The 27,931-nt window shown below is 34.1% G+C and overlaps 2 protein-coding genes and 1 long non-coding RNA gene across 7 annotated transcripts in view; 2 read left to right on the forward strand and 1 right to left on the reverse strand.

Annotated features, from left to right (window-relative positions):
• IscU (Iron-sulfur cluster assembly enzyme) lies at positions 1 to 3,166 on the forward strand. Its single transcript, XM_022087133.2, has 4 exons — positions 1 to 141; positions 1,290 to 1,514; positions 2,598 to 2,676; positions 2,757 to 3,166. The coding sequence occupies exons 1-4, from the start codon at positions 43 to 45 to the stop codon at positions 2,849 to 2,851; spliced, it is 498 nt and encodes a 165-aa protein (XP_021942825.1). The 5' UTR covers positions 1 to 42; the 3' UTR covers positions 2,852 to 3,166.
• Positions 1,579 to 4,736, reverse strand: LOC110841507 (uncharacterized). Its single transcript, XR_015534410.1, has 2 exons — positions 4,602 to 4,736; positions 1,579 to 1,972 (listed from the first exon to the last, which is right to left on the reverse strand). It is a non-coding gene; the product is annotated as an uncharacterized LOC110841507 (long non-coding RNA).
• Positions 4,641 to 27,931, forward strand: part of Scm (Polycomb protein Scm) — a 25,855-nt gene continuing 2,564 nt past the window's right edge. Inside the window, exons 1-14 of one of the 5 annotated variants that reach the window (XM_087346046.1) lie at positions 4,641 to 4,722; positions 6,059 to 6,142; positions 7,364 to 7,512; positions 7,848 to 7,998; positions 10,276 to 10,427; positions 11,018 to 11,252; positions 11,811 to 11,996; positions 12,759 to 12,905; positions 14,167 to 14,382; positions 14,673 to 14,873; positions 15,387 to 15,575; positions 16,143 to 16,340; positions 18,040 to 18,191; positions 19,445 to 27,903. In XM_087346046.1, coding sequence (XP_087202172.1) covers positions 6,115 to 6,142; positions 7,364 to 7,512; positions 7,848 to 7,998; positions 10,276 to 10,427; positions 11,018 to 11,252; positions 11,811 to 11,996; positions 12,759 to 12,905; positions 14,167 to 14,382; positions 14,673 to 14,873; positions 15,387 to 15,575; positions 16,143 to 16,340; positions 18,040 to 18,191; positions 19,445 to 19,579 — 2,139 coding nt within the window. In that variant the 5' untranslated portion in view covers positions 4,641 to 4,722; positions 6,059 to 6,114 and the 3' untranslated portion in view covers positions 19,580 to 27,903. Of the gene's footprint in view, positions 4,723 to 4,890; positions 5,047 to 5,081; positions 5,455 to 6,058; positions 6,143 to 7,363; positions 7,513 to 7,847; positions 7,999 to 10,275; positions 10,428 to 11,017; positions 11,253 to 11,810; positions 11,997 to 12,758; positions 12,906 to 14,166; positions 14,383 to 14,672; positions 14,874 to 15,386; positions 15,576 to 16,142; positions 16,341 to 18,039; positions 18,192 to 19,444; positions 27,904 to 27,931 lie in introns of those variants that run through there. The other 4 variants (XR_002547210.2, XM_022087128.2, XR_002547209.2 and 1 more) reach the window with 4 other exon arrangements.

Here is a 27,931-nt window from a genome sequence, read left to right on the forward strand (position 1 = left end):
TAGTACGAATAATCAAGTACAAGATTTGACAAATTATCAGTTATGTCGTTGTTTAATACTGTTTCTAAGAAAGCGTGTGGGAATCTGCTAAGGAGTAGAACCACGAGCATTAGTAACCCTGTCTTGTTCTACCATCCAAATGTAAGCTATATTTTCATTTTCGAATATAATTTTCATGCCGTATTTTCTGTACATAAAAAAATTGTAGGCTATTATTTTCGTCTATTTCCAGTCTCAAAATCTGCATTGAATTTTTAAAATTAGGTTATGTTATTGGTTTACATGGATTATTGTGACGTTGTATTAACATTTATTTAGTGTCGATGTTTGGCGTTTGTCAGTCAACGTTTAACGTCTGCAAGTTCATTAGCTCATCAGGATAATCTGTAGAAGTTTACCACCAAGTCCAGATGTGGCCTCTAAACTGTTTATATTAAACAAATTCGAGAATATTTTTCTTGAGGTGAAGAGCTTAACTTCATATAGACAATTCTAACCTACATAACTCTTTAATGGCTTTTGTATTTTACTTCAGTTTACAGAATCCAATGAAACATGATTAGTTGATACAGTGCTGTAATCTGAAGTGAGATTGTTTTCTTTTATGTTATAATAACACAGCATTGTAAAATAACTTGTGATCTAGTTATTGTCCTTGTAAAATAAGGGAAGTGGGTTAAAAATTGTTTGTGATGTAAATTGATCTCAACTGCCTCAAGATAATATACAGTGGTGTGCTTTTATTTTGATGGACCTTTGTGTTCCATAGTCCTATGATTCTGGTTTGGTTATGGTGAGCCTTTTCACTGCCTATTGCCAATTTACATCATGAGTGATTAATGAACAACAGACAAATGGTGTCAGCTGTCATTGCTCTGGAACTGCCAGTTGGACTTAGCTATTTGATTTTGCACATTTTTATACACATTATATTCTTGACTTGAATATAACTGTTCTGAAAATGACAGAAATAGGAGTCATTTCATTCCTAAGAATGGTAATTAAATCTCATTTATGTATTTATCATATGAAATAATTGGTGATAAGCTATATTGCGAAGAAAATATGTTTTCTCATAGCTGCCTTCTGGTATTTGGGGTCAGAACACATCAGGGCAGCAAAAATGTATCTTACACAAAAATGTATGACTTCCTTATTGAATTATTAGGTGGCTGCAGATTTTAATATAGATAAAATCTGTAATTCCTAATATCTGCTGAAATCTGCCTGTACTTCATTCTGGTTCTAAATGTGCCAATTTGAAGCAAATTTTCTTCTCTTTTTTACAGGTTCTAGATCATTATGAGAATCCAAGAAACGTAGGCTCCCTTGATAAGAATGATAAGCATGTGGGTACAGGTCTAGTAGGTGCTCCAGCTTGTGGTGATGTCATGAAGCTCCAGATCAGAGTAGATGAGAATGGTAAAATCATTGATGCCAAATTCAAGACATTTGGTTGTGGCTCTGCAATTGCATCCAGTTCTTTAGCCACAGAATGGGTGAAAGGAAAAACTGTTAAGTATATTTAAATACTTATGTGCAATTTTTTAGTTATTCAAACACATTTAAATGCAGCTATTAGATGTCATGTACAATATTTATACAAATCTCACTAATTTTAAGAAATTCATTAGTACATGTATAATAATAGTACCTAGTTAGTGTTTACCATTAAAACATTGTTGAAGCTCCTGTGATTTCCCTGCAATCTAACAGATGTTTGTTTGATATACAATGCTTGGTCTTTTCTTGTATATACTGAAAAAGAGACAGGCATTGTATAAGAATGAAATGCACCCAAAGATGCGTTCATACATCTTGATGTTTTGGACTTCCTCCCTGACTTACAAAGGGTTCAGTTCTGCAGACCCTTCCATAAGTTGAATTTTATGTAATGAACCCTTCTTGGGTGTTCTTTGTAGGTATAGAATTGCAGGTCAATGTTTTGAGTCTGTGCCAGCCTCCATCAGGGCTGAAATGATAAGTGATACAATTCCCATTGTATATATACCCATGAAGTGTTCTTGAAACTTTATGTTTATGCCTGTGAGCATGCCAGTAGGGACAGTGGGAGGAATCTGGTGTTTGTCTATCATATAGTCTGTTACTTAACCTGCACATACCAGACTACTGGCTGTTGCTGGCCCTACTTTGTCAGAGTATGTCGGTGGCTTGATTCCAGAATCAACTGAAATTAAATCCCATAACTCTGTTGAAGTTGTCAGGACTTAACTGAACCTCAGTGGCTTCTTTCACTGTGCTATCATTTAACCCACCTTTCTGGACAATACCATGGAGTCATTGAAGTTGATACAATCTCCTTCATTGATGGGCTTCTCAGCCACTGCTAACTTGTCTGGTTTGTATAGTCATATGTGTTGTGTGCTGGAGGCTGAGTGAACAGTTGGATGTGTGATGTGGTAAGGATATGTGTGGTGCTGCACCAATTTATTTATTATGGTGGAAAGTACATCTCTACTTTAAAAAATAGGATGTTCTGTTGCTTAAAACAAGTGCTAGATTTTGTATAAAGAATATCTTGTAACTTTAAAGTTGGGCGTGTGATTTATTAACAAGAATCCGAAACTCTGATTCAGGTTGAGGAAGCATCAAAGCTGAAGAACACTGACATAGCAAAGGAGTTGTGTCTGCCACCTGTGAAACTACACTGTTCAAGTATGTAGTATTGCATTTAAATATCATTTCATTGTGTATGTTTGGAGAAGTGTTATATTATGTTTTCAAACTTGTTTCAGTGTTGGCTGAAGATGCCATTAAAGCAGCATTATCAGATTATAAGATCAAACAAGAATCACCGGACAAGGAGCACGACAGCAAGGCATCTGGATAAGATATGCATACATCATTTTATTTATAGTAATATGGTAACTTCATATATCACCCTAAAATAATAATATCATTATTCTTATTTTTTTAAGTACTAAATTGTAAATACTGTATGTTACTCTGGTGTGTATACATAAACTATAATGTATTTACTAACACAATATATTTAGTAGATATTTCCAGTGTTTCACTTTCTTTAATGTTTAATTTCTGTGTGTAAATTATTTAGAAAAGAAATATGAAATAAATTAATCTGTAATATATCAATTTGGAAGATACAGATACATATAGTAAAGAATAAAGGTATTTGAAAACTGTACATGCATTAGTGTATTCACTATGTTCCATTTTCACAACCCTGTCTTTATATTTGACTTTGAAGCATATTTTTTGTCTTTATATGTCAGCTGTCTAAATTAGTGACAAGATGTCTTTTTGTGTAAAATGAACTGTACTGAAATATAGAATTCATATTAAGCACAATAATAGGCTTCACACTTGTTGGCATAATCTTGGTTAACATAAGTGTGAATATCCTGTTAACAGATTTTAGTTGTAAAAATTATTCCCCGTCATGTTACCCACAAAAGTGTGGTCATTAATTTTATTATAATGAAGAGAGACAGTTGCCTTGATACATACTTATCAGTTTATGCTACTAATAAGTATATTTATTATAAAATTAACATAGTTATCATTTTTTAAATATTGATTTCTACAGAAAAGGTTTGACAACCTAAACAATCTGCTGTGTCAGAAAGTGCAGGCACAGCTGTCCCTATACATACATACATCTTTATTACATTCCATGGATCCATAAGTTAGTCAGATGACAATAGGATGTAGAATAAGTCATAATAATACAATACATGTTATAAAAATACAAGTCATACTATTATATAAATGTCACAAAAATACAAAGGGTTCACATGAAGTAGAGATAAGTTACAAATAAATCCACCCATTATATACAATAGATAAATTACGACTTACTTGTAAACATTAGAAATTCATCGACAGAGTAAAAGGAGTGTGTAATTAAGTATCTTTTCAATGCTGGTTTAAATTGTGCCTTTTTATTTACAAGACTTGTGAGAGTGGGAGCTGGGTAGAAGCAGTCCATGCAGGTCCCTCGTTAAGACTTGTACAAAGAATAAAAAAGCCAGCTACCTGTAAGTTTAATATTACTGGCAAGAAGCTTTATATTAAAGAATGTAGTCTCATCTCTGCACTGGGATTACATTAAATTAACAAACTTAATGTGAGCTGAGTCAAATTTTGAAAATTATACAAGGTGAATATTCACCCTGAAGATGGTAACTGCAGTGTTTGCCGAAACGTCCCGTACCTACACACTATCTGGAAGCATATTCGAAATGCGATCGAGGTTTCAAGGTCATTTACCGTTATCTTTTAGTGATATGTGTAAGTTTCGACAACTGGGGTTGTTGGTAACCACATTTTTGAATCATGACACAATAAAAGAATCATAAACGTTGTTTCAGAAGCAGAGAAGCGGAATATTAAAGCTGTCATATTTAAGGCTCTACTCATTTAAAAATTTAAGCAGTTTTAGATGTTATACTGAAACATAACAGTACTTTTAATCTAAATTAATTTAAAATTAGTATTTGTATGATATTATTGTTACTGAAGCATTGGTATTTAATATATGTGGACGTAAAAATCTCGAGTAAATGTCCCTGCTTTTAAACTACTGGATTAGTAGCATCTGTGACATTTGATTACGGTACCTGTATGATATTTTGACCAATGATTTCCTTGAAGGGTGTATTTCGTTTTCTGTATTCCTTATCTTTCGTATAGCAAATCATGCAATATGCTGGTATACACTGAAGATGTTGGATTGTAATGGTAATATGTTTATTTCGTCAGTGCCAATTAAAGAATTAAATAACCGTACAAGTCAGAATTTCTGTGTATCTAAAATTAAGTACTGGTAACGGAAGAGAACTGATCAGTCGCCGCAGAAAAGTGTTTCAAAAGCAGTACAAATTCTTTATTACTGAATGTATCTCCATTTTGTCTAGTAGTAGCCGGAATGTCTGTTTATGACGCTCAACATGGCGGCGTTGTTGGTGCAGCATAAGAACTGCGTCTTATAATGTAGACATATTTTTACTGAGGTAGTGAGTTTATTGAACTGATAATACAAGTCAGATACCAAAATTCATTAAGGTATGTTCTTGGGTGGAAGGAAGGGAGAGTGTCATTCTCAAGTGTATGCATTTTTGAAACTGCCAGTGTATATAAATTTTAGCCCGGCATCGTAGGATTTAATGTTAACTCCTAGTATTTCAGAGTTTCTTATGTTGTTGTTCTGTGCATCAGTGAACCTGTATTTTTGTATTGAGACATGACTGATGTGTTCAGATTGTCACCCGTGTTCTAATATAAACTTTTCTGTGTAATTGTAGTGGGATTGTCAGTAAAAGTTAAATTTAAGCAGTGTATCTTGGTTCATGTGTGTGTGTGGATCTTCATGGCATTGCAATGTTCTTTTTTGCTGAATGATAAAGCGATATTGTATTTAATTTTCTACTCCTGTTACGTTTATAAAAGGGAAAACCACCAATTTCATAACTGGTATGTGAATATATTGTCACTGTGTAGTGTGTTGGTTGTAGTTATGAATACACTAGTCTAACTGTTCGTTTATGAATTTTACTCTGCAAATTCTGAATGAATGTGATGGAAATATTAAGAGACATTATTGCCACATTTATTGTTGAAGCAATTTAAATTTAGTGGAAATCTTATGTATTTTTGGGAAAAGAAAAGGCAGTCATAATTGTTTTTGCTAGAGAGACCTCTGTGAAAAATGTAGTAATCTTCAACATATTATAATCACTGAAAGAAAAATAAAGTTACTAGCTCTAAAGTAATTTTTCAACCTGTGGTTATTTGTGTATGAGTGTACATGTGCATAATGCTAACTAATTTACAAAGGTCACTAGTTGAGAAGCACTAATTTAGATGATGAAATTAATGAAAAATGAATAGCAGTACCTCAGCTGCAAGTGCTCAACTAATGTCAATACAGCTATTTTCAGTGACAGTAGCTTTGACATAATTTAATGACAAGTAAAGCTTTGACTTAATACCATAAGGTGTAAGAGAAGTGTTATGTGCTATTTCAATTGCCAAAATATGATGATGAATGTATAATGGGTTTAATTTGTTCTTGCAGGTGTCATACCTTTTGAAGTTCCTGTGTATTTAGTGTTATAAGGGCAGCAATCAGATATGTCAGGTCCACATGGTAAAGTGCGAGGTAAGCTGTCGTGAAGGTTTTTTGTGTACATGTTTCTTGTCTTTTAGTTGGTTCTTGTGAACTTCTGTAATATATTCTGCTTACAGTGGAGTCTTGTGTAGTAATTAATTAAGCTTGTACACATAGCATTCGTTTTTTCTGTAAAAAGAAGTGAAACCTAGTTAGAAAGGACTTCATTGTAAATAAGTCTTTAAAATAAGTACTTTTTCTTTGTCCTTGTCAGAATTTAATGTGTGAAATTTTGTAAGTAAAAATAGTTTATGTGGAAAATAGATTCGCAAGGTTACCTGTGTAAAAGTTTGGTTCTGCTGATGCAGTAGAACCATGTAACTGCTGTATTTAATGTTTACAGCATCACACATAATGTACTGAAGTGTCTTTGCTACTGTAGCAGAATGTAGCCTTTTATGGAGGCCTAAGCTTTGTTATTATGTTCACTAGAGTCTGGCACTGGATACCATCCTGAGTCACATGAATCCATATCACACTCTCCCACCCTGTTTTTATAAGATCCATTGTAATATAATTTGATTTTCAGTTTGGTCTTCAAAGTGGTCTCTTCCTTTCAAGTTTTCTGACCTGAATTTTATGTTAATTTCTCTTCTCCCATGCATAATGTGTATCTTAATTCTGTAAATAAGTTAGCAAGAATGGGACAAGGGGGTCATTCCTTGTTTCAATTGACAATAGTTAAGCTCAGATTTAAACTATTTGTAATCAAAGGTAACAGATGAAAATATAACATCAATAATGAAATGTCCAGCAACTAGAATTAGCTGTTCTGACATACAGACACAAATTGGTTGGTCTGTACACCAGTCACTGGTGATGTTGTTTTTTATATATATGTAAATAGAAATATTGCTTTTAATGTTATATTCTAGCCATGCAATACTTGACATGTTTTGTCAGCTTCAGACAGTTGCATGAAAGTGTTTATGTCGGAAAATGTCATATTCTAAATTTTTATGTACTCTTTTACCTTGCTTAGATTTACACTTGCTTTTGGTGTTGTGAAACAAAAGTTAGGAGATCAAGAATCTAGTGTTGCTAATATTGCAAGGCTCTCTATTCTTCTGGTATAAGTGATGTCTGTACAACATATTATTTATATTTCCACTTCAGTCACTTTATTATAAGAAAGATGTGGATTTGAAAATAATTTCAGAAGAGTTTAATGAAGATGTTTTATAGGCAATGGACACATGTCTGTGTTAATAGGTGCAGGAAGACCTTCAAAAAACAAGACGTCGTGTACGTGGTGTGGGGAGAACAAACAACCCTTGAAATATGTATTACCAACACAACACGGCAAGAAGGAATTCTGTTCAGAAACCTGTTTGTCAGAATTTAGAAAGGCATATGTAAAGGTAACAGTAGTATGCTATTTGCACTTATTCATTCTTTAGCAGAAAACCAATTATAAAAATCTGCCATCTGAAATAGGTTCATAGTAGACTGTGCAGGAGATGACTTTATATGGAGGGCAGAGTTGTTTGTATGGTATAGTAATGCGGTGAGGCCATCATGACTTATTTTCAGCAGCTATTATGACTTTTCCTGGAGAGGGGAAAACCACAGAAAGTCATAACATGTAACAAAGCTAAGATTTGAACTCTGTGTCATTTGAATAGAAGTATAGAGTGTTGTTGCTTTACCAGTCTGCATGATTCTTTTCTATTAATATGCATATTTGCATTTTTAGGGTGCCTGTCTGTACTGTGACAATGTTATTCGTGGTACTCCTGTTCGAGTTGAGCAGCAGGATTCATCTGCAAAGGATTTCTGTAGCACCTATTGTCTCAACAAACATACGAAAAAGGAACAGGCAGCTCAGCTGGCAGAACAGAAACGAGGTAGCGTGAAGGGCAATCACAGCGTAACATTGTCCATGAAAGACACGCTGTTTCTCCCATTTTTATGTACTAGTCCTAGCCTTTACAGATGTAACTTTAATTGCTTACTTAGTATATCTGAAGTATTTATTTATGCTTATTTAGGAAACAGTTTTATGTTCTGCTTCAAAATAGATGTGTGACCTAAACATTGGCAAGGGCATTTACAAAACATTATACATATGCGTCATGCCCTTTATCAGTGCACATAACTTGATGTTTAGCCCATTAGCACATATGACTATGCTACATTTATAAACATAATTGTTGGATTTAATTGCTCTGGTATAAAATATTTTAACAAAAATGTGAAGATTATATAATATTTCAAGGTATGTTTTGTCTTAAAACAGAATTTATGTAATGAAGTGAAATGTGGTCTGTGCAGAAGAAACGATTTCATGATAGGTGAATAGAATGAATTGTTCAAATATCAATTTTCATTTTATAAATGGCTATAGTAGTTCATTCTATTTTATTGTATATAAAATCCATCAAAACCACAACAATGAAAAGTATTTGTTGTATTTATACAGGGAAACGCCATTATACATGTAAGCTAATTTCAAATTAAGAAATTTAATTCAAAGGAAATAACAGATTTTGAAGGCAGATTAGAAATATGTAACACAGTTAACTTGTTCTGTCAGGCCAATTGGTCTAATTACTCATTACTGTAATGCAATGACGAGATGAGTAATTCAATTGATAAAACGTGCCATAACGAATGTGACAAAAATTTGTATTGTTGTTAATGTGGACATACATCGATCCACAGCTTTCTTTAATAACCTGTCCAATAATTTACATACTGTTTTACTGGAATCAGCCTGCTTACATAAATGTGTTTTCTTCTGCATATTGATCTACACAGTGCGGTGCAAAGGTTTCCGGACTAAGGCAATAAGAACTAAAAAACGAAGTTGGACTTTTTTTTTTGGTTTATTTACTCAAAATAGGATCCATTTGATGCAATGCACTGGTTAGCACGTGTTTCCAACTTCTTCATGGCATTGGAAAAGTCTTCTGTGGGAATCGCTTGTAGCTTGTTGGTCACTGCTTTCTGAATCGTCTTAATTGTGTCAAATCTTGCATCCTTTAGCTGCAACTTCAACTTTGGGAACAGGAAATAGTCTGCGGGAGTCTGGTGAGTATGGGGGGTGTTGTAACGTCGCGACTTGTTTTTGCGCCAGAAACTGTCGAATCATTGCTGCCGAATGAGCCGAGGCGTTGCTCTCGCGTAAGGCATGTGGGACAAATCTGGCGCACATTTTTCGTTTTTGCAAATCTTCGCTTAGAATCCGTAGAACCAAAGGGATGCCAAGTGTGTCTGCTATTAACCAAGACGTCACATTTTTTGATCTTCTTGAACCATTTTGGCGACGGCGGCGATGTTGTTATCGGTTCGACTTGTTGTGGGCCGGCCACTGCATTCGTTGTCCTTCACTGACTCCTTACCCTCTCGAAACCGTTTGTGCCACTCTAAAATTGTTGTTCGGCTTACCACTGCATCACCGTAAGCCTTCTGAATCAGCTCCACAGTCTTTGAAGCCAAAATATTGGCTTTACAGCAATATTTAATCGCCACACGTTGTTCCTCCTTCGCATCCATCTCACGACCGTGACACTGCGCAATAACAATAGCTCGTATGAGACAACCCTTCTTAACAACACCTGCCACTACACTAACGGCACTTTGCACCCTTGTCAGCAAAGGTCTCTACTACGTATTTCAACCTCGGTCCGGAAGATGACGGTAGAAAAGTGGTAAAAAATTCAGTCCGGGAACTTTTGGACCGCATTGTGTATGTTAACTTAAAAATATCATGAAAAGATCAGATAATGAGTACATATAAATGTGTGTACACTCCCCCACACACTTCACTCACATTGCTAAAGGTTAAAAAACAATTTAAACTGGGATCTAAAAAGAGAAGGGGTCATTTCCAAAAGTAAATTAGTTATTAATTGTTACACTTTAAGAAAATTAAATAAAGATATGAAAAATTGAAATTATTTAACTTCAATATTTTAATGTTTTCCGTCAAATCACAATTTTAATAAAATTGTGATTTGACGGAAAACATTAAAATATTAACCTAATTCACAATATGACGCTAATATACTACCTTATTTAACTTTGTCCTAAAATGGTTGACATACACTCTGAGGTTTTTGTTTCTCCTTCATTTAGTGGTGTCCCCCGTCCCGCCTGATGTACTGTATTGTGTCTTTTAGTGGGCAGCACTGAACAGCGTTCTCTTGGTTCCACCTCTTCTCAAGCCTCCCCAGCTTCAGTGATGCAGTTTGACTCATATACAACTTTTGATTGGGATGTATATTTGAGGGAAACAAATAGTGTCACTGCACCACCAGAGTACTACAAGCAGGTAAACAGAATTTCTCTTTATTGTGTCCATATTGAAACTACCGAAGTTACTTGTATGAGATGCTGGTCTGTATGGTAAAGGATTGTAACTGTCATGGTGATTTTTTTATGAATTTTTGCATGCTTTTCTTATTTAACAAAGAAAAATTGTCTTGTTATATAATAATGTGTATGTGATTTTTGACCAAATAGATGGATTTTCATTAAATTTATATGAGTAATGTACAATTTATTTGGTTGATGTTTGCAAAGGCCCACCATAGGTGCCAGATGAATCCAGTCCATACTTTCATATTCATTTTAATATTATCCTTCTATGCTTAGCTGCCCCAGGTAGTCCCTTATTTTCAGTTAGAAATATTTTGTTTAATATTTTTGGGGAATTCCATTTCCACATATGTTAGAGCCTCTGTTTATAGTTGATCAAATATTGAGGAATATAGGGTACCCTGAAAATGGAGGCAGTTTGTCCCTAATAAAATATTGTTAACCACTTCCGCGTGGCATCGTAACCCAGATCACAGTTATCACTTCACCTCCATGAACACTTCAGATATGATGAAATATTCATTATAATTTTAATATTTTCAGCACATGACTCCTCCAACAAATGAATTCAAGATTGGAATGAAATTGGAGGCTTTAGATCCAAGAAATCTAACCTCAACATGTATTGCATCTGTTGTTGGAATTCTTGGTCCAAGGTTAAGGCTCAGACTTGATGGAAGTGATAACAAGAATGATTTCTGGCGACTTGTTGATTCAAATGAAATACATCCCATTGGCCACTGTGAGAAACATGGTGGAATGCTTCAGCCTCCTTTGGGTAAATTAAAAATTTACACATGATGTTACTGTGCTATGAATTTTGTTATTTTTAAGGATAGGAAGTTTTTAGTTTTTCTAGCTCTATGTGCCACTACATAGTAGTCATGCAGTAAAAAGCAGTATAGAAAACTGCAGGTTAATAAAAAATTATTCTTGAACTTACTGTACTAAGCAGATGACATGACTTAGAATAAGATTTTTTTCCTCAAAGATAATGTACTTCTACACATTGTTTTGTATGGGTGTGAAACTTGGTCTGTCATGTAAGGAGAGGAAAACATTGTTGAGGATTTTTTAGAATAAACTGCTGAGGAAGAATTATGACACTCTGGGCAGTTTTCTCTGGCCTTCTGTCTTTTTTTCTCTCCTAGGTCTAAATATTCGTGTCTTTTAATGTGAGGGAATATATGATACAAATATGTAATTATTCTATAATTATACTTGGTGGTTATTTTGTGTTGTAGAATTTTTCTTTATGAATAAGTTGTATGTTGGAGGGTTTTGACTTAAAGGCATCACTGATTGGATAGTTTTTATTCCAGTTTTTATTCCACAGGTTTTCGAATGAATGCATCTTCATGGCCAATGTTTCTTCTGAAGACATTGAATGGTGCAGAAATGGCTCCATCAAAAATATTCAAAAGGGAACCTCCTACACCAAAAAGTAACTTGTTTCAAGTGGGAATGAAGCTTGAAGCAGTAGATAAAAAGAATCCGCAGCTGATCTGTGCTGCAACTGTGGGTTAGTTAAAATTCTGGAAGGATCATGGATATATTTTGTTTTGTTTAAAAAGTACCACATGATATGTCAATATTTCTGAATATTCTAACATATCAACACTGTGAATGTGTTGTATGCAGATGGTGTAAATAATTCAGTTACCACTGTAAAAAGAAGTAAAAGTAAAGAAATGATAAAGCGTATGAAAGATCTGTGAACAAGATGAATTTTGCTATGAAATTCCAGATGAAAGCAGCTTTTAAGACTTGCCTGTTTGCTAATATAGTAACATGGTAATAATTTACATTTAAATGGAGGGCTTCAACTTGTAAGTACAATTAAATTATAAAAGTTACCCTGGTGCCTGAGCACCAAGCACTGGCGTCATAGCTTCATACATTCTTATGGTACCTATGCACTAGAGCCCTCAGTACGCATTGATTTGTTAGAAGGCTGCGTAGGCCTAAGAGCTGCTCAGGACATTATTGTGGTTGAGAGAATAATTTAATGGCAGTAATTAAATTGTGGTTGTTTCATCCATGTAAATACTCACTCTGTTGACTGGGCTATCCAAACTTTCCATGTATTTAATTTCAAGAATTGGTTTCCAGTTAATGTTGTTATGGTCAGACATTGACTGCCCAAATGAGGTATTGTTCTAGTATAAGTAAGAAGTTAAAATTAAGGTTCTTACACTAATAATATAATCTTAAACCACTGATGTGCAATAGCATCTTTGATTAATTTTATATTGTAGGGTTAATAGTTTCATGTAATTTCCAGGAGCTGTTAAGGGTGAAATGATCCACGTGACGTTTGATGGGTGGCGTGGAGCATTCGATTATTGGTGTCGGTTTGATTCTCGAGACATCTTTCCAGTTGGCTGGTGTGCCAAGAGTGGGCATCCATTGCAGCCTCCAGGGCAAAAGAGTAAGTACACTAATGTTCAGGCAGTAATTAATATTTGGAGACGGTACCATTTTTCTCTTCAAAAATACTGTACTGCAATTATATGAATAAGTTGCATGTTTTATTGGCATAAAATTGTATACGGTTATTATTTTTCCTTGAGAATTGCTATGTGCATCAAAGTATCCCAAGTTTTTGACGTAAATACGTCTATACGGAAGGGTCATTCGGCAAAAACAGCGTTAGTTACGAAGATGTGTAAGATCCAGTGCCGAGTCACTTTAAATGTTCATTCCTCAGGAATGGTAAGTGTAAGGATAATGTAACCTATATGTAAAATGATCAATAAATAAGGACCTTTAAGAATCTGTAATGTATTTTATTGTAATTATAATTGTTTATACATTTATTGTAATTTTAATGAACCAATGTGTACAATTTTCAATGCATCTGGCGCGTTAAGCGCCCGCTTCTCGAAAACCGTAAGAGATGGATCTGGACATATTGCATACGAAATGCGTATTACCTCTTGAGCTCTCCATGTCTGTTTTCAGATTTTACATATCACAAATGGTTTAGGTTCTACAAACATTTATTTATACAAATAAAGGCGCATCACACTTCACGCTACTGCTGCGTTTGCGTATTTACGTCAGATTCTCCGGAACCGTGGTTCCACTGTCAATTTTTTTAATTGATGTAGTTCATGATTCTTGTAACACCATATACTTTCAGAATCATCCCTTTCTCTTACAATGTCATCTCAAGTCGCAATTAGATATTTATCACCCACAGTAATGAGAGCAAAGTATGTGTTGTTGGTATGGGATTATTTTACTGCAAGTTGAAAATTATTTAATGTAGAGAGGGAGACTGGAACAGAGCAGCATCCATCAGATGTAAATTCATCTTTGCAAACCACTTAATGAAAATAAAGATGCTTGAATCAGAGATGATCTGTAGAGGTATTCTCATATTAATAATCTATGGATACATAAGCTTCAAGACATGTTATGATTGGCAGATGTTACTTAGTGTGTAGATGCCTAGTGATCCTTCCTGGGTATTAGCTAGATGGATAAAAGATGCTGTATTTTGCATCTGAAAATTGTACCAATGAATTTAATCTGAACTAGTAATAAAATTATTTTCTCTTAATTTTTTTACTGTAAAGGGGTGGACCATCTTATAACTGAATACATGTGGCATTATAGATGAAATTACTTATAGTATAGAATGTCATGTAAGTGCAACATGGCTAGTTATAGTTGTGATTGTGTAGCTGCACATGGAGCTAGCCGGTACAAAGCGAGAGTGTGCAATATTCCACCTCCTCTGGCTGGAGTGGGTGGTACTCCTGGCAGCATGGAACCACAACAATTGTCACCAGGCAGTGCTGGGACTGCTGCAGCGACAGAGGCAAGTTCAACAAATGGTGGTACAATTGGTATCACTGTGACTGAACCAGATACATCCACAATGCAGAAACAAACAGCAGGTTTGTCAAAATATTTTATTTTTTATTTGCTGCTGAATCAAAAATTTGTTGTTACAAGTTGATAGGTGCAGACCAAATTGCAGTACACACATTTGTAAACATGCTCTTTACAGTTTCATATACCTCATTGGCCTTGGTGTGTATTTATTGCTAATGTATGGTGGGACAGTTAGAATGTTGTATTTATTTATCAGAACAATAAATAAATAATTTGACTACACTTAGAGTGTTAAAATGTTAGATATGTCTAAGTGATAAACATACAAACAGAATTTTACTGTTAATTGCAGTTTGTGTATTTGTAAACCATGGCTGTACGTGTGGTCCATACCTGGATCCTCGGAAGGTTGCAAACCTTCCAATGGTTTTCAATGGGAAAAGTATCAACCGAGTTCTGCGAGAGTGTGTGCAGTCACTTGTTGATGCTGCGCTGGACCAAAAGCAGATATTTGGATTATTGCGACAAGGAGAAGGGAGAGTTGTTATTACAGGTGAGAGGATAACAGGACTCCTGCATGTTATTTCACATACATTTAGTACAGTTAAATTATATTATTTTGCTTGGAAGTAGTTGTGTAGATAACTGATAACAAATTTCGAAGAAAACTACACTTCTGCTCTAGTGACCAATAAAATCCTTTAACTTAAAAGTGGAAAAATGAAAACAACAAGATACTTATTTATAAAACAATTATAACAAAAGAAATGTATTCAAGAAAATTAAGAAAGCGTTCTGCCTTTGTATGTAGGATTTTGTTGATGAGAGTGGATGAGAGATAGTTTGTGCAAGAAATGGAGGAATGGGGTTAGACTTCATGGAAAACAGAATCATGCCCTTAGAAGAGTGTAGAAATTTCTGTGCTCTGCTGTTTTATGTGCTAAAATTTTTTATGGGGATCTGAGATAATCTCATGCAGATACATTGGTTGAAGTTACTTTAATGAAGGTTACATCTTTTAGCTAGATAACAGATGCTTATTTAACATTGTGGTCTTCTCTTCCAGCATCATTTGACAGTAAAACTGTACATGTGAGGCTTCCTGTAATAGAAAAGGTGGCTGAGTTATGGAATTTTCTAGAGATTTTGTTTGAAGAACTTATGTGCTGTGAAAACTTCTACACAAGTCAGCACTTGGTTGGTGCCTGTTCAAAGTGCTCGAAACAAGGATTACAGTCTGTTGCTTTGAAGAAAGGTAAGTTTTTATGGAATTCAAAAGAAAGAAAGCTTTTGTGTGGGTATTTAATGTTGATAAATCTTTGTTGTAAACTGCAGGAGTGTTTCTGGTAAAGCACTTTTCTTTGTGGGAAAGTTTGTAATTAAAATGGATGCATTCTTTCTGTTTGTGGTACTGCCTTATAAATTAAACAGAAATACTAGTAGATACAATGTTTACATGATAACACTTATTGAAATCAACCTAGCATGTAAACCACAGACAAATGGGTAACTGTGCAAATGAATTTGATAACCAAGATGACTCAACTGTATTGGTGCTGTAGTTTAGAAACATATTCTCTTTTAGGAGTTAGAGTGGTTGTATTGGTGTTGCATGCTTTATTTTCCATTTGTACACCACATTTTCAAATTACATTGTAAATTTGTTATGTGAGTATTCTTAAAAATTAATTCTTGTCTAGCAATTAAAGTGATATGCTTGATTGGTAAATATCATTTTGAGACTTGTGTTATAATTTTATTCTGTTCCAGTGACAGTTATGGTCTTTGTATAACCTCTTGAATATGTTCTTGTTTGTTACAGAGGATTGTGAAGTTAGTGGAGGTGCAGATGCGGTGACAGATAATGATGGAGCCATGAAGCGTAGATGGTCCTCTGAGAGCTCTGACTCAAATTCACGGTTGGGTCCAGGTCCAACAACCACCACAGCACCTACACCTTCACCTTCTCTCTCATCAACCACAGCCTCTGCAGCAAAGCAGCCTCGAAAATCCGTGCCAGGTAAGATTTTTAACATTTAGAATTGTAAAGTTTTTAATTACATCAACACAGTGTTTCATAGTGATCTTGTTTATTTATTTTTTGTTAATTTCATGGCATTCAGTAGCTTAGATTTTATAGCATCATTTCTACCATGATTAATGATAATGGATCGCAGGGTATGTGGAAGGAAGTGTCCTTGGCTTAATTTAAGGTATTATCCCAGAATATGGAGGGATGTAGAGAAACCACAAAATTCTCAGTCCAGTTAGCTGGTCTTCATTCCGATACTTGAAACCGAGACCTCCCTAACCTGAAGCAGGGGTGCTAACCATTGAGCTGTTATGCTTGTTTGTAATGATTGTGATGATGTAGTTTATTATGAATAAAGTAAGCAAGTACATTGAAAGATGAACTGAAGAAGTTTTTAATACTTTGGAATGAGTTGCAGTTGTAGCTACATGCAATGCTGCTGTTGGTAGTCTTCAAAGATAGCATTTTGTGTTCTGTGTTTCATACAAAATCTGATATTATTCAGCAAATGATAAGCATACATTTATTTATGTGTTTCATGTATAGTAATACAGTGAAACCTCTATCCATCGTTCCCGGATGCATCGTCCGTTTTGTTCGGTCCCGGATACATCCCATATAAAATAATGTTCCATTTTCCCGCTTCTATCGTTCCTCGAACTATCGTTTTATCGCATCGATCGTTCAAAAATCTTAGTCCCGGCCCACAATTTTCCCGCAATGATCGTTTCTGAGAAATTAAAATGCTGGGTTTTGAGATAAATTAATACTGAAAGATGCACAATGTTTTTGGAATACACAGTAGCGGTAACCTGTTATGTCGCCCAACCAGCACAGATTCTTTTGGAATGAGGGGTCAGCGGTGCAGGGGTGATAGTTGGAGAGAATGGCGGTGCCCAATGTCAGAAATTTTACGAGTTTAATTAGGGTGCACTCATATTTCGTTCCAGCAATGCCAGATGGCATGTGCAGTGTGAATTTCTTCACAAATGCTTTTATTATACGTACAAAGGAAAGGCGGGCGGCACTTTTCATTCTTCTGGTTCATCTTGTGTCTTCTACAGCTACGTTTCGTTGAGTTCGGCCGTAATAGTATTTCCATTCTTCCTGTTATTGTCCACGAAGGGGGTGGAAGTGGTGAGGATGAGGAAGACGACGAATGCGAGCCCGAAGCTGTGCCGAGTTTTGCCGAAACACATGCTGCATTGGCAAAAGTGAAGTCGTTCTTTTATGCGCATAATATTAGTGAACGTGACAAGGAAAACATTTTGAATGTGGAAATGGCTCTGTTTGGCCTAAAATGTAAAGTTTTGACAAACCATTTGTCCATTAAAGACTTTTTTGGTAAAAAGAAATAACTTTGAAAGAGAAACATTGTTTTTTTTAAAAAATTTAATGCTTTTCCACAACTATCGTTTTCCCGTATTCATCGTTTTTATTTCCCACCCCCGCCGAAAACGATGCATCGAGGTTTCACTGTATCTCTTTCTGATCCAAATCCAAGCTTATTCTGAGACTACTCCAGCTTGCTACAGTATAGAGGCTCTTTCTCCCGAGTAAAGCAGCCAGCTTACCAATCAGTTCCATTTGTTACCATGTAATGCATAGAGCTTTGTCTCCATTTCCATTAAAACAGGGTCAGTCCATTTTTATTAAATTGCTAGGTTCATAAGTTATTTAATTATAGCTGAACTGGAGGCAGCAACATCCACTACACATTCTGAGGCTCCGCCCAAGACACCAGCAGATCCGTCTGAATGGTCAATTGAAGATGTTATACAGCATATTGCTTTCATTGACCCTGCCCTAGGAGTCCATGCAGATCTCTTCAGAAAACATGTGAGTTCAATATATCTTGTTTTGTTTCCTAAGACATTTTCGCTTTATGAGTGTCATCTGACAACCATACTTCTCCCATCTATTTCTGTGTTCCTCGATCTCCTCAGATTTTTCCAAGGTCTTTGTTCTTTCTGTGTGAAATCTTTACAAATCTGTTGTTCCTAGTGTGATCTCAGTGTTTCTGTTTGGCATTTTCCTTTGTACATTTATGTCCAAAACCTTGGCATTCTCTCTGTTTAACCTCAGATTGTTTCAATTTTTTTTTATTTCTCTAGGTTTCTCTTTCTGTACTTCTTAAAAATTTTGTCTCTGTTGTCATTAGTCCACTTATATTTGCCTTATTCTGTGTACACGTTTTTGCTGCCTGTTAATAGGGGCATGTACCTTTTAAGTAGGGGTATTTTTACATTTATGCATTTCCTATTTCCAGAGTGTTTCCCTTGGTAATTATTATATTCTGAATTCCATGTACATATATCTTACATTTTATTGCAGTTGAAATATATATATATATATATATATATATATATATATATATATATATATATTCAGGAACTATTTACATTTTTCACTTTTAAATAAGGGTTTTTTCCTAATATGACACTAATATAAGATGCTACAGGATTTTTTTCCATGGATTTCTCAGAACTTTAAGCTTGCAAGTTTCATTTTCAGTTCCTTCATTGAAACAGTGTCCATGCTGTCACTTTTAATGTGTGTATTTTTTTTTCTTCCTCATTTTTTAAGGGAGGGGGGTTGGGGGAAGGACAAAAGTACTTGTTAGTTGTTTAAAGTGTCTTTACCTGAATTCTCTTTGAAAACCTCTTCCCAAAGATGTCCTTTTCATTTAAGCAAATTGAGGGTTTTTGAAAGAAGATTTTGATCTGAGAGAAAGTAACAAGGACTGGAGAAAATTTCATAATAAGGAATTTCATAACTGGTACTCTTCATCAGATGTTATGCTTGGCATATGGATGTATGAAAGAAAAGTTAAGATGTCAATAAGAGTGAATAGTGATGTTAGTTTCTCTACAAATAAGTCATTCACCCCACTTTTTGTCAGTTTTCCTTATTTGTGAGAACCTCAAGTCTTAAATAGTTTATTTGAGAAAATTCAGTATAATCTTAAGCTGTAGCAGTATCAATAAATAATGTAAGAATCATCATTAAACTCCAGAAGTCTAATCCCTGGAGCGTAGAAGTAATAGTTGTCTTTGACAGAAGTGACAGTTATATTTTGATTGTTCCTGCAGGAGATTGATGGTAAAGCATTGCTGCTACTTAACTCAGACATGATGATGAAATACATGGGCCTAAAACTGGGCCCTGCTCTCAAGATCTGTAATTTGGTCAACAGAATTAAAGGACGAAGACATCTGCTCTTATGACAGTGAACTATGTCGTCACCTAGAATGGTGTAAATGCAACAATTTGTGATACATAAGGCAAGTAAAATAATACTGTTATAGTAAGTAATTTGTGAATATTATGAATTGAAATTAAAATGTAAACTGTAATAAACAAACTTTATTGAATTGGAGGTAACAATGAGCTTCATTGCTTGGGAGCAAGTTTGTATGCTGTGGGCCGGAGTTCAATTATTTGCGTTGAGAAGAATGAAAGAAAAGATTGTTTTGGTAAAAATGTGTAAAATGGAAAGTCCGTTTTTTGTGTTAATGTGTGGAACATTTATTTTGCCTTAGTACCAAATAATTGATACATTTAAATGGATTCTGTGCCATTTTGGTCCTGTTTTATAAGTGTTTTAAAGTTGTGTGAACTTGTTTCATTAAATTTTCCTTCTACATATTATTATTTTGTTCCATAGTAAAATTTTACAAACAAAACAGACTCCTCAGATTTTCTATAATTTGAACACACATTGATGGGGATTAGTGTTATACGGTAGTGTTCAGTAATTTTGTTATATAATATTGCAGTGGAAAGTATTTTGATACTGCTGCTTATGATTTGTTATTTAGATTATTGTACCACCATCATTGTTTATGTGGACTTTGTGCAACATTCATTGGTTATGTTGTATGTACATTAAATTAGGTTCTTTAAAATGCAGAATGTTAAGAATTTTACTGCTGATAAGCCACAGATGAAACTTATGTTTCATCAAAGGTTTTACTGTTTTAATTCTATAATGTGCATAGCAAAAATGTTCTGGAAATAATTAAAAACCAAAACACATATAAATGTTGTTCCTTAGACTGATGTTATTAATTTTCAAGGACAAGATTTAGATTTTGTTGTTGTTATGATTTTATAATTCACATCTCAGTATGTTTTAGTGTGTTGGGAAAGAGCACCACTGTGGGTCTGCCATTAATCAAATTTATGAAGGTATTTGTCAGCTTTTTGTTCAGATGTTTGCAGTAATACCTTCTAAACCTTCGCATTAAGACATAACCAATAAATCTGTTAGTTTATGTTGTAATATTTGTTCTGTCCTCTAATTTCCCTGGTGTGCCAGTGCAATTTGATATGTATTAAAATGTACAAAGTGCGTGTATAAATGTGTATCGTGGGAAATCCTGTTACACTATGTTTCTAAGAGAAGAACCAGATTATGTGTGGAAAGTCTACTGTGAAAGTTTATATTTGCTGATGAATTAACTGTATATGAAGCTAATTCATTCATTGCTCTTACTAGCTAAAGCACATAGTAAAAGAGCTGAAAGCTCTTTTGTGAAATTTCACGTGAACATTTGTAGCATGAATATCTTTCAAGATAAAACTACATCTTGCTCAGTGAATATACTGTATTCTTTGTTGCTACTGTTTTAGAGTTACCTATGAAGTCAGTCAACAGGTAATGTATAATGTATAAGATTTATTTAGTTTGAGTGTTCACAAAGGTAGAATATCCATATGTACTGGAATGGCTTTAATAATTGTAATTTATCACAGAATTAATGCAGTTTTATGTTTTAGCCCAAGGTTTCTCAAAATGTTTGGTTAGTAATAACCCTGGTTCATTGTGCAGAGTGTTATCATACAGTAAAGATATGCCTTTATTGCTGTATTAAGAAATAGTGTAAATACAGTAATTGGTATGAATTTGTTGGTACAGCCATGAATATTACCCAGTTCGAATCCCAAATGGACCTGATATTGTGCCTGAGGATTATCATGCTTTACCACAGGCCCTACAGACAACCTTTAAATAGGGCCCAACTGCCCCTTCCCATATCCTCTGCCATTCATAATTATCAATGTGCAGTGGAATTTAATTTATGTACGTGCAGTGCATAACTGAGAGCAGGTATTTGTTTGACTGAAGCCTTCATCATAAGTCAGTTCTTCAGAACTGATCTGATGCACACTATGCTTACCTGAAATTAATCATGTTTTAAGAGTATTGTATTTCTATTATCTGTTCTTTGTTAGTAAAATTGACATTATTAATTTTTCTGACAAATTTTTAAACAGTGTCCATACATTTGTTTTCTGGCCTACATCAAGTGTTCATGAGCAGAAACCACATTCTTTTAAACCAATTTTGAATTGTAAATTCTGTGTTATGAGAGTCCAATTCTAGATTTCTCACAAGGGACACATGCAAAATTTAGAGGTTTTGCTTTCTAAGTTACCAGACGTACTAAATGTGGTGTGTTTATTGAATGTTTTTTCTTTCTGGCCTGTGTCCATTTAGGAAAGGGTATAGAATCGGCTACTTTGTTGGGAGAACACACAGGGCAAATTCTGTTCTCTCGATATTGTGATCATAAGAATGAAGAAATGTAGATGCATGCACGTGCTAATTAAAGATCTGTATATAAAGAAACTACTCAGTTTATGTTTATAAATGCTTCTGATTTTATATAAATTGTGTTTTATTGCCAGACACTTTGAGAAACTTTGTTTTAGCCTTCTTTTCAGGTTTTCTGAAACGTTCTGTTGTAAGTTCCATAGAAAATATTAAGAGTGTATGAATACAATTTATTTTTCACATAAGTTTCATATGATAGTTTGTTTTGTGTGTATGTGATTCTTTATCTTTGGTGGCTTATTCGTAAACAAACTCCATTGTCAGTAGTTGGTATAGTAGGGAAGCTATTTGATTTATTTAATTTTGTAATTGTACCATTTTACTGACTGACTGCAAAGCATATACAATTTTACAAATTCTGTCTCTCAGTAGATATGGTTTTATAAAGTGTTCAGTAAACAACACCCCTAGGATACTGCATATCAGCTTATCTTTGAAATCACAGTCTGGACATTAAGATGATATGTTTTAAAGTCTGAAGGCCTGAATAATGTATTTTTGACATGAAAATTGTGTGCTGTCCTAAATAAGTACCTGGTATCATGGTAGAATCTAAGCGAATTTCAGCACTTTCATTGACCAAAATAAACTTATTTTGTGTTAATTTAATTTATCTTTCATGTTTCTGCAACGTCTTTGGTTTCATACACTAGTATTTATTTCAGTGTGAAGTCTGTCATCTGTGGGAAGTCATTTGAAAACATACTTTTAAATTATTATAACAGTGATTACCAATCTGATAAGTGAATTATGAGAATTGCTAATGGCAAATGTTACTTTGATATAGATTATATATGAAATGCTGAGTGAGAAATGTTGTTAGATTAAAACTGTGGTGCAGTAATAATTTCCTGAACTGTGCTAAAATATTTTGTTCACAAATTGCTATTGACCCAGAGTAATGTATTGCACTTTGATCATGAAAGTTGACAATAAACACAAAGAATGTGATTGTTTTTATGTATACTATTTACCATGGCATGTGTTTTCTTGTCACTACATAAGAGCCCATTTTAAAGCCACAGTATGTTCACTGGCCAAATTTTATGCCTTTCAATTTTTCTTTGTTTCTCTGACATTACCATATATTTGTCTCAGGAATACAGTATTTTCTTGATGCCTTGCAATTATTAGTCCTAAGATGGCTATTTTCTGGGTTGTGCCATGTTGTAATCATCTCCCTGTGATGGAGGCATCAAGGACCTCTGAAATGTTGGTAAACTTCTGCCATACTACATAACACAACAAGCCAGAAGACAGCCATCTTAGGACTCACCACTGCAGAACCTCAAATCCTGCTAATTATTAGCCCTTTTAGCATGCCTTAAACTATTAATTTATAATTGGTACCATATGTGGTTAGTGAGAATAAAAGTATCTTTTGATGATTTCATCATGTGATTTACAGTGTTAATGTTCCATATAATAGGTACAGTTATTGTAAACACAAACTACTAATACCACATATTATACATTGTCAGTTCTCAGCAAACCACATACTATGTTATATCTGTCAGTTGTGGCACATCTCAAAACATGTGCATTGATATGAAACTATTGTCTAACAATATTAAGACATCAGCATCATTCACTTTGGATCATCAGTAACAAAGATATTGGACTTGTATTCATATCTGATGGGTGTTATATTATAACAAAACGTACCTCAAAGCAAAGTCATGGCCCCATGGAACATATGTGTGGTGATGATGGCAACAATTTTAATCCTATTCCATTGTCACAAAGCTTCGGATTTAATAATCTGACTATTTCTTCCAAACTGCTCTCTTCAAAGTATATATAGAAATCATGTTCTTTGTTGTTAAGTTGAAGGTTTCACAGGAAGAACTGATGGCAGCTGTTTGGTTATTCGTGTATGTGATTTCATAAATAACTTAGGAAACATTTGGTCTGCAAAGGGATTGCTGCCGCAGACTGGCAAGGCTGCCCAGAGTATAGTCAAGTTTCTTTATATATTTTAATGAAGCCATGCAGCTGTTTGCTACAGTTTGTATACTTTGAAGTACAGTAGAGTCCCAATTATCAAACATTCCATTTTATTCAGTGTACCTATTACTAATTTTAAAAAAAAACTCATTTCCATTTTACATTATGTTTAATATTACTTTTGTTTGTGAGATACAGTGGAACCTCGATGTAACGCAGGTTTTGGGGGACAGCTTCAGTACCCATCTTATATGTGAAATTGACATTTATATAATTTTGGAATCCCTGATGTTATGTATAATTATCCAGTGACTAAAATATATGAAATTTAAGGGGCATTTCAAACTTATGTTTTTACCAATGCTACTGGTAAAATTAGCATCAGAACAATGTAACTCTTCCTGTCTCAACCAAAAATGGTGCTCACTAAAGTTTGCTGTTTCAGCAAAATAACCCCAAGGTTAGAAAAACCAGAAACATACCTATTCATTGCGGACTATGGACTTCACCCTCTGTACCTGCACACTACAGCAATAAATGTTGCAATACAATCTTATATTGTAACCAGAACATTTCATAGAAATTTGTACGATGTAAAATATGTAATCATATTGTGGGACATGATCACAGCTGCAGTATAAGGCACGGTATATCAAGTTTCCACTGTATTTCATTTTATACTGTATTGAATTTTCTCCGTAATTTAGTAATATCATAAATTGAGTTGATATTTACTCTCATATTTTTCATTAGTCTTCCCTATTATCCAACATTTTCGGTTATCCAACCATCCTTTAGTTCTGTTTAGGTCAGATAATCGGTACTCTACTGTATATTTGTCTTTGGGTATGGAGTTTGGCTATGAATTGTACACCTAATGTTTTAGAACATTGTTGGTTGAGGAAAGGGGTAAAGGAGGGATGATATGTTAACAGTGAGGAAATCTACAAAGTAAATTCTTTCATGGCATTGGAACTAGATGTTTTATCATAAAAATAATGTTAAATTTATACCAAAAACATGCCAGATGAAAGCAATAAATGAAGAACTTGTAACATGTAACTCCTTTCAGCTTATGAATGGTGTCGAGATAATTACATTGATATGAATGTTCTCTGATTTTTCAGTATCATTTTTACAGTCTAAAAGTACTTACCCCTCTCCTGTCTTTGAAATTTAGCCACATTTTATTTTTAACAGTCTAACTTTATAATAGTGTGAAAGATATAAATGTATGTAGGTACCTAAGTACTGTATATACGTGTATGTATAGTTTATAGTCACAAAATGCTATTAGCATATTTTCTTGGAAATTATTTTCTTGTAGTGATCTCTTTTCATAATATGCAAGTATCCACTCCAACATTTATTCCATGAACTCTGAGTTATTATAATGTGAACAGATATGATGTGTAGTTGCAAAATGTAATGAAATAGTTATGAGAAGGCAGAACAGACTATAATGATGCAGTTTCTCTTGGTCCTTATTTTTCAATTAGAAGAAAAATTTTAAATTTTCTTCACTATTAATCCTTGTATCATAAATACATTATGTGCCTGTCATTGATTGCTATGATTTCCTCTCTGAATACCATATTTTAGGTTAGAGAACTATCTCTTTACCCATCTCTGTTGTTTAGGTTATATGTGCTCACTCTGTTGCACACCTTTGATGATAGAATCTGGAGACAACATAAAATCATATTCATATTTTTGCTTGCTCTGAGATGAATGTTTACTCACTATCTTCTGTGATGAGCATGGTGACATGGAAAAGATTGGGTAAAGAAGGAAGAAAAAGGTAAAAGTTTATCTTTTGAAAGATGTTACAGTTAGAAAACATTACACAATCTTCTGCTAGCCTACAATAATACTGAAGCTATCATATATGAGTAAATGAAGAATGTGAAAAATATGAACTTGTTTTTGCTTATTATAGCATTTCTGGGAAAATAGCACAGAATGAAGGAATTTAAGTATATAAATTTTAAAACAGCCAGTACATGATGCATTATTGTTGTATTTAAAGATAAAATTGGTAAATTATCAGTTGTCATTATTTGATCCTCTTACTTAGTAAATAGGGACAAAGTTAATTGCCCTTTTCACCATAATAAGATAGTTTCTTCCAACTTTACAGTGCTGTGCAAAACTACTTGTTCTTTCCTCTCAAATATAATTTTGTGTATGTTATTATAGGAACCTGAAACCTGTTACTGCCAGTTTTTGCTAATAAATCTGGAAGCCAAACTAATAATTCCTAGTAAGAACTAGAAAAGACTGCTGTAGTTGGTGAAAGCCAGAATGAACATTGGAAGACCTAGTATTTACTGCTCTTCAGTTAAAGCTTGTTCATACAGCTTCTTCATTATTTACACGTAATTCTCACTGGGGTTTATGATTATGGAGAAATATTCCAGTACAGATTTTATTTAGCCTATTGCTACAAGATAGCTTACAAACTTGTTGTGATAGACTCTTTAATCTCTCATCACTTTTTGCTTCTTAAAATGAAAGGAAATACAAATTTTATATGTAAAGGAAAAAACACAAAATATCCAAAAAAGACAAATGAAAGTATGACAGACTCATTAACTTCAAGTTATTATGTTTTGTTTTTCTCAAAATGTATTATAATGCAAAGGAAATGTCTACTGCAGAAAATATTTCAAGTTCATTCCTGTTTACTTGTTTTTGCATGAGCTGCTATTGTGACAGTTTGAATTGCTGTTTTTATATATATATATATATATATATACACACACACACACACACACACACACATATATACATACACACACACGCACGCCCACCCACCTCTCCACAAGCATAAAACCAAGCCAGTTTTTTATATTGACATGTAACATACCTTTGCCTGAACTCAAAGTGGACAGTATTGTAGCATGTCTTTAAAGATATTTCCTTCTCTTTAGCCACATCAGTTATTGCAACAATAAAACTCTGTTTGCAATTATTAAATTGAGATGAGTACAAATTCATTAGGATGCCTTTATATCCTAATGTGTAAGTCCCGTCTTCATGTGGTTTCCCTCATTTGTTAATCTGGAACTTACTTTCAGTCAAGGCTACAGTAAAGTCTAGTTCTTACTATGAAATTCCAGTTCTGTCTACTTCATTTAGGAGGTTATAGATTTTACTAGTAAGTAGCAGTAATAGATTTTACTAGTAAATAGCAGTAATAGATTTTGAGTTTTTAATGTAACACACACAAACATATAAATGTAAACAAGCAAGTGCAAACAGCTGTAAAGTGGTAGACTCTTATTGATTTTATATGATGAATATATTAGACATTGCTTCAGATAAAATAATCTCAATATGAAGTAATTTTGGAGTTATGTTACTGCATCTATTTGCAAATGTTTACCACAAAACTTTGTACAGCATACAGAGAGTATTTTTGTAATTTTTGTAACTGAAGCAGATACTGGAACATATTAAATCCTGATGCGAGTTTTGAAATGATTGTATAAAATGTGCCTGTATGACTTTACCAGATTGCTGTAACATAGCATAAAACACTTGTAGATGATCTGCAAAATTAAGGGAAGCTACTGTTGGTACAGGGTCACTGATCAAAACCACAGAAAATGAAGTAATTATTCTGTGCAATGGTAATCTGCCTTTTACTGCTGTGACCTAAAACTGGTCACCAATAAGATCTCAGGCTCAAACCTGTTGACAGTTTCCAGCATTAAAAAATAAAACAGCTCTTCTCATAAGGTTTTGATAATTCTTTGACCATAATTTTGATTTTGAACCAATGGTTTAGAGATTGCATTTATTAAATGTTAATAATAATTTTCAATAGCTGTAGGCATTATAATACTTGAGTTCCTTATGGAGTGAAAGCTCTCATACTGTAACAGTGCAGATATATGATTATATAACTTCAATGTATATAAAAGTTTACACTGCTAATACAATTAATAAATATAGAACAATAATTTGTTAATGGAGCAACACAGTGTTTTGAAAGAAGTAGTATGCA

Source organism: Zootermopsis nevadensis, unplaced genomic scaffold (assembly GCF_977971745.1).
Source record: "Zootermopsis nevadensis isolate Lab colony 2312 unplaced genomic scaffold, Znev_1.0 Znev_ptg000010l, whole genome shotgun sequence".
NCBI classification, from domain to species: domain Eukaryota; kingdom Metazoa; phylum Arthropoda; class Insecta; order Blattodea; family Termopsidae; genus Zootermopsis; species Zootermopsis nevadensis.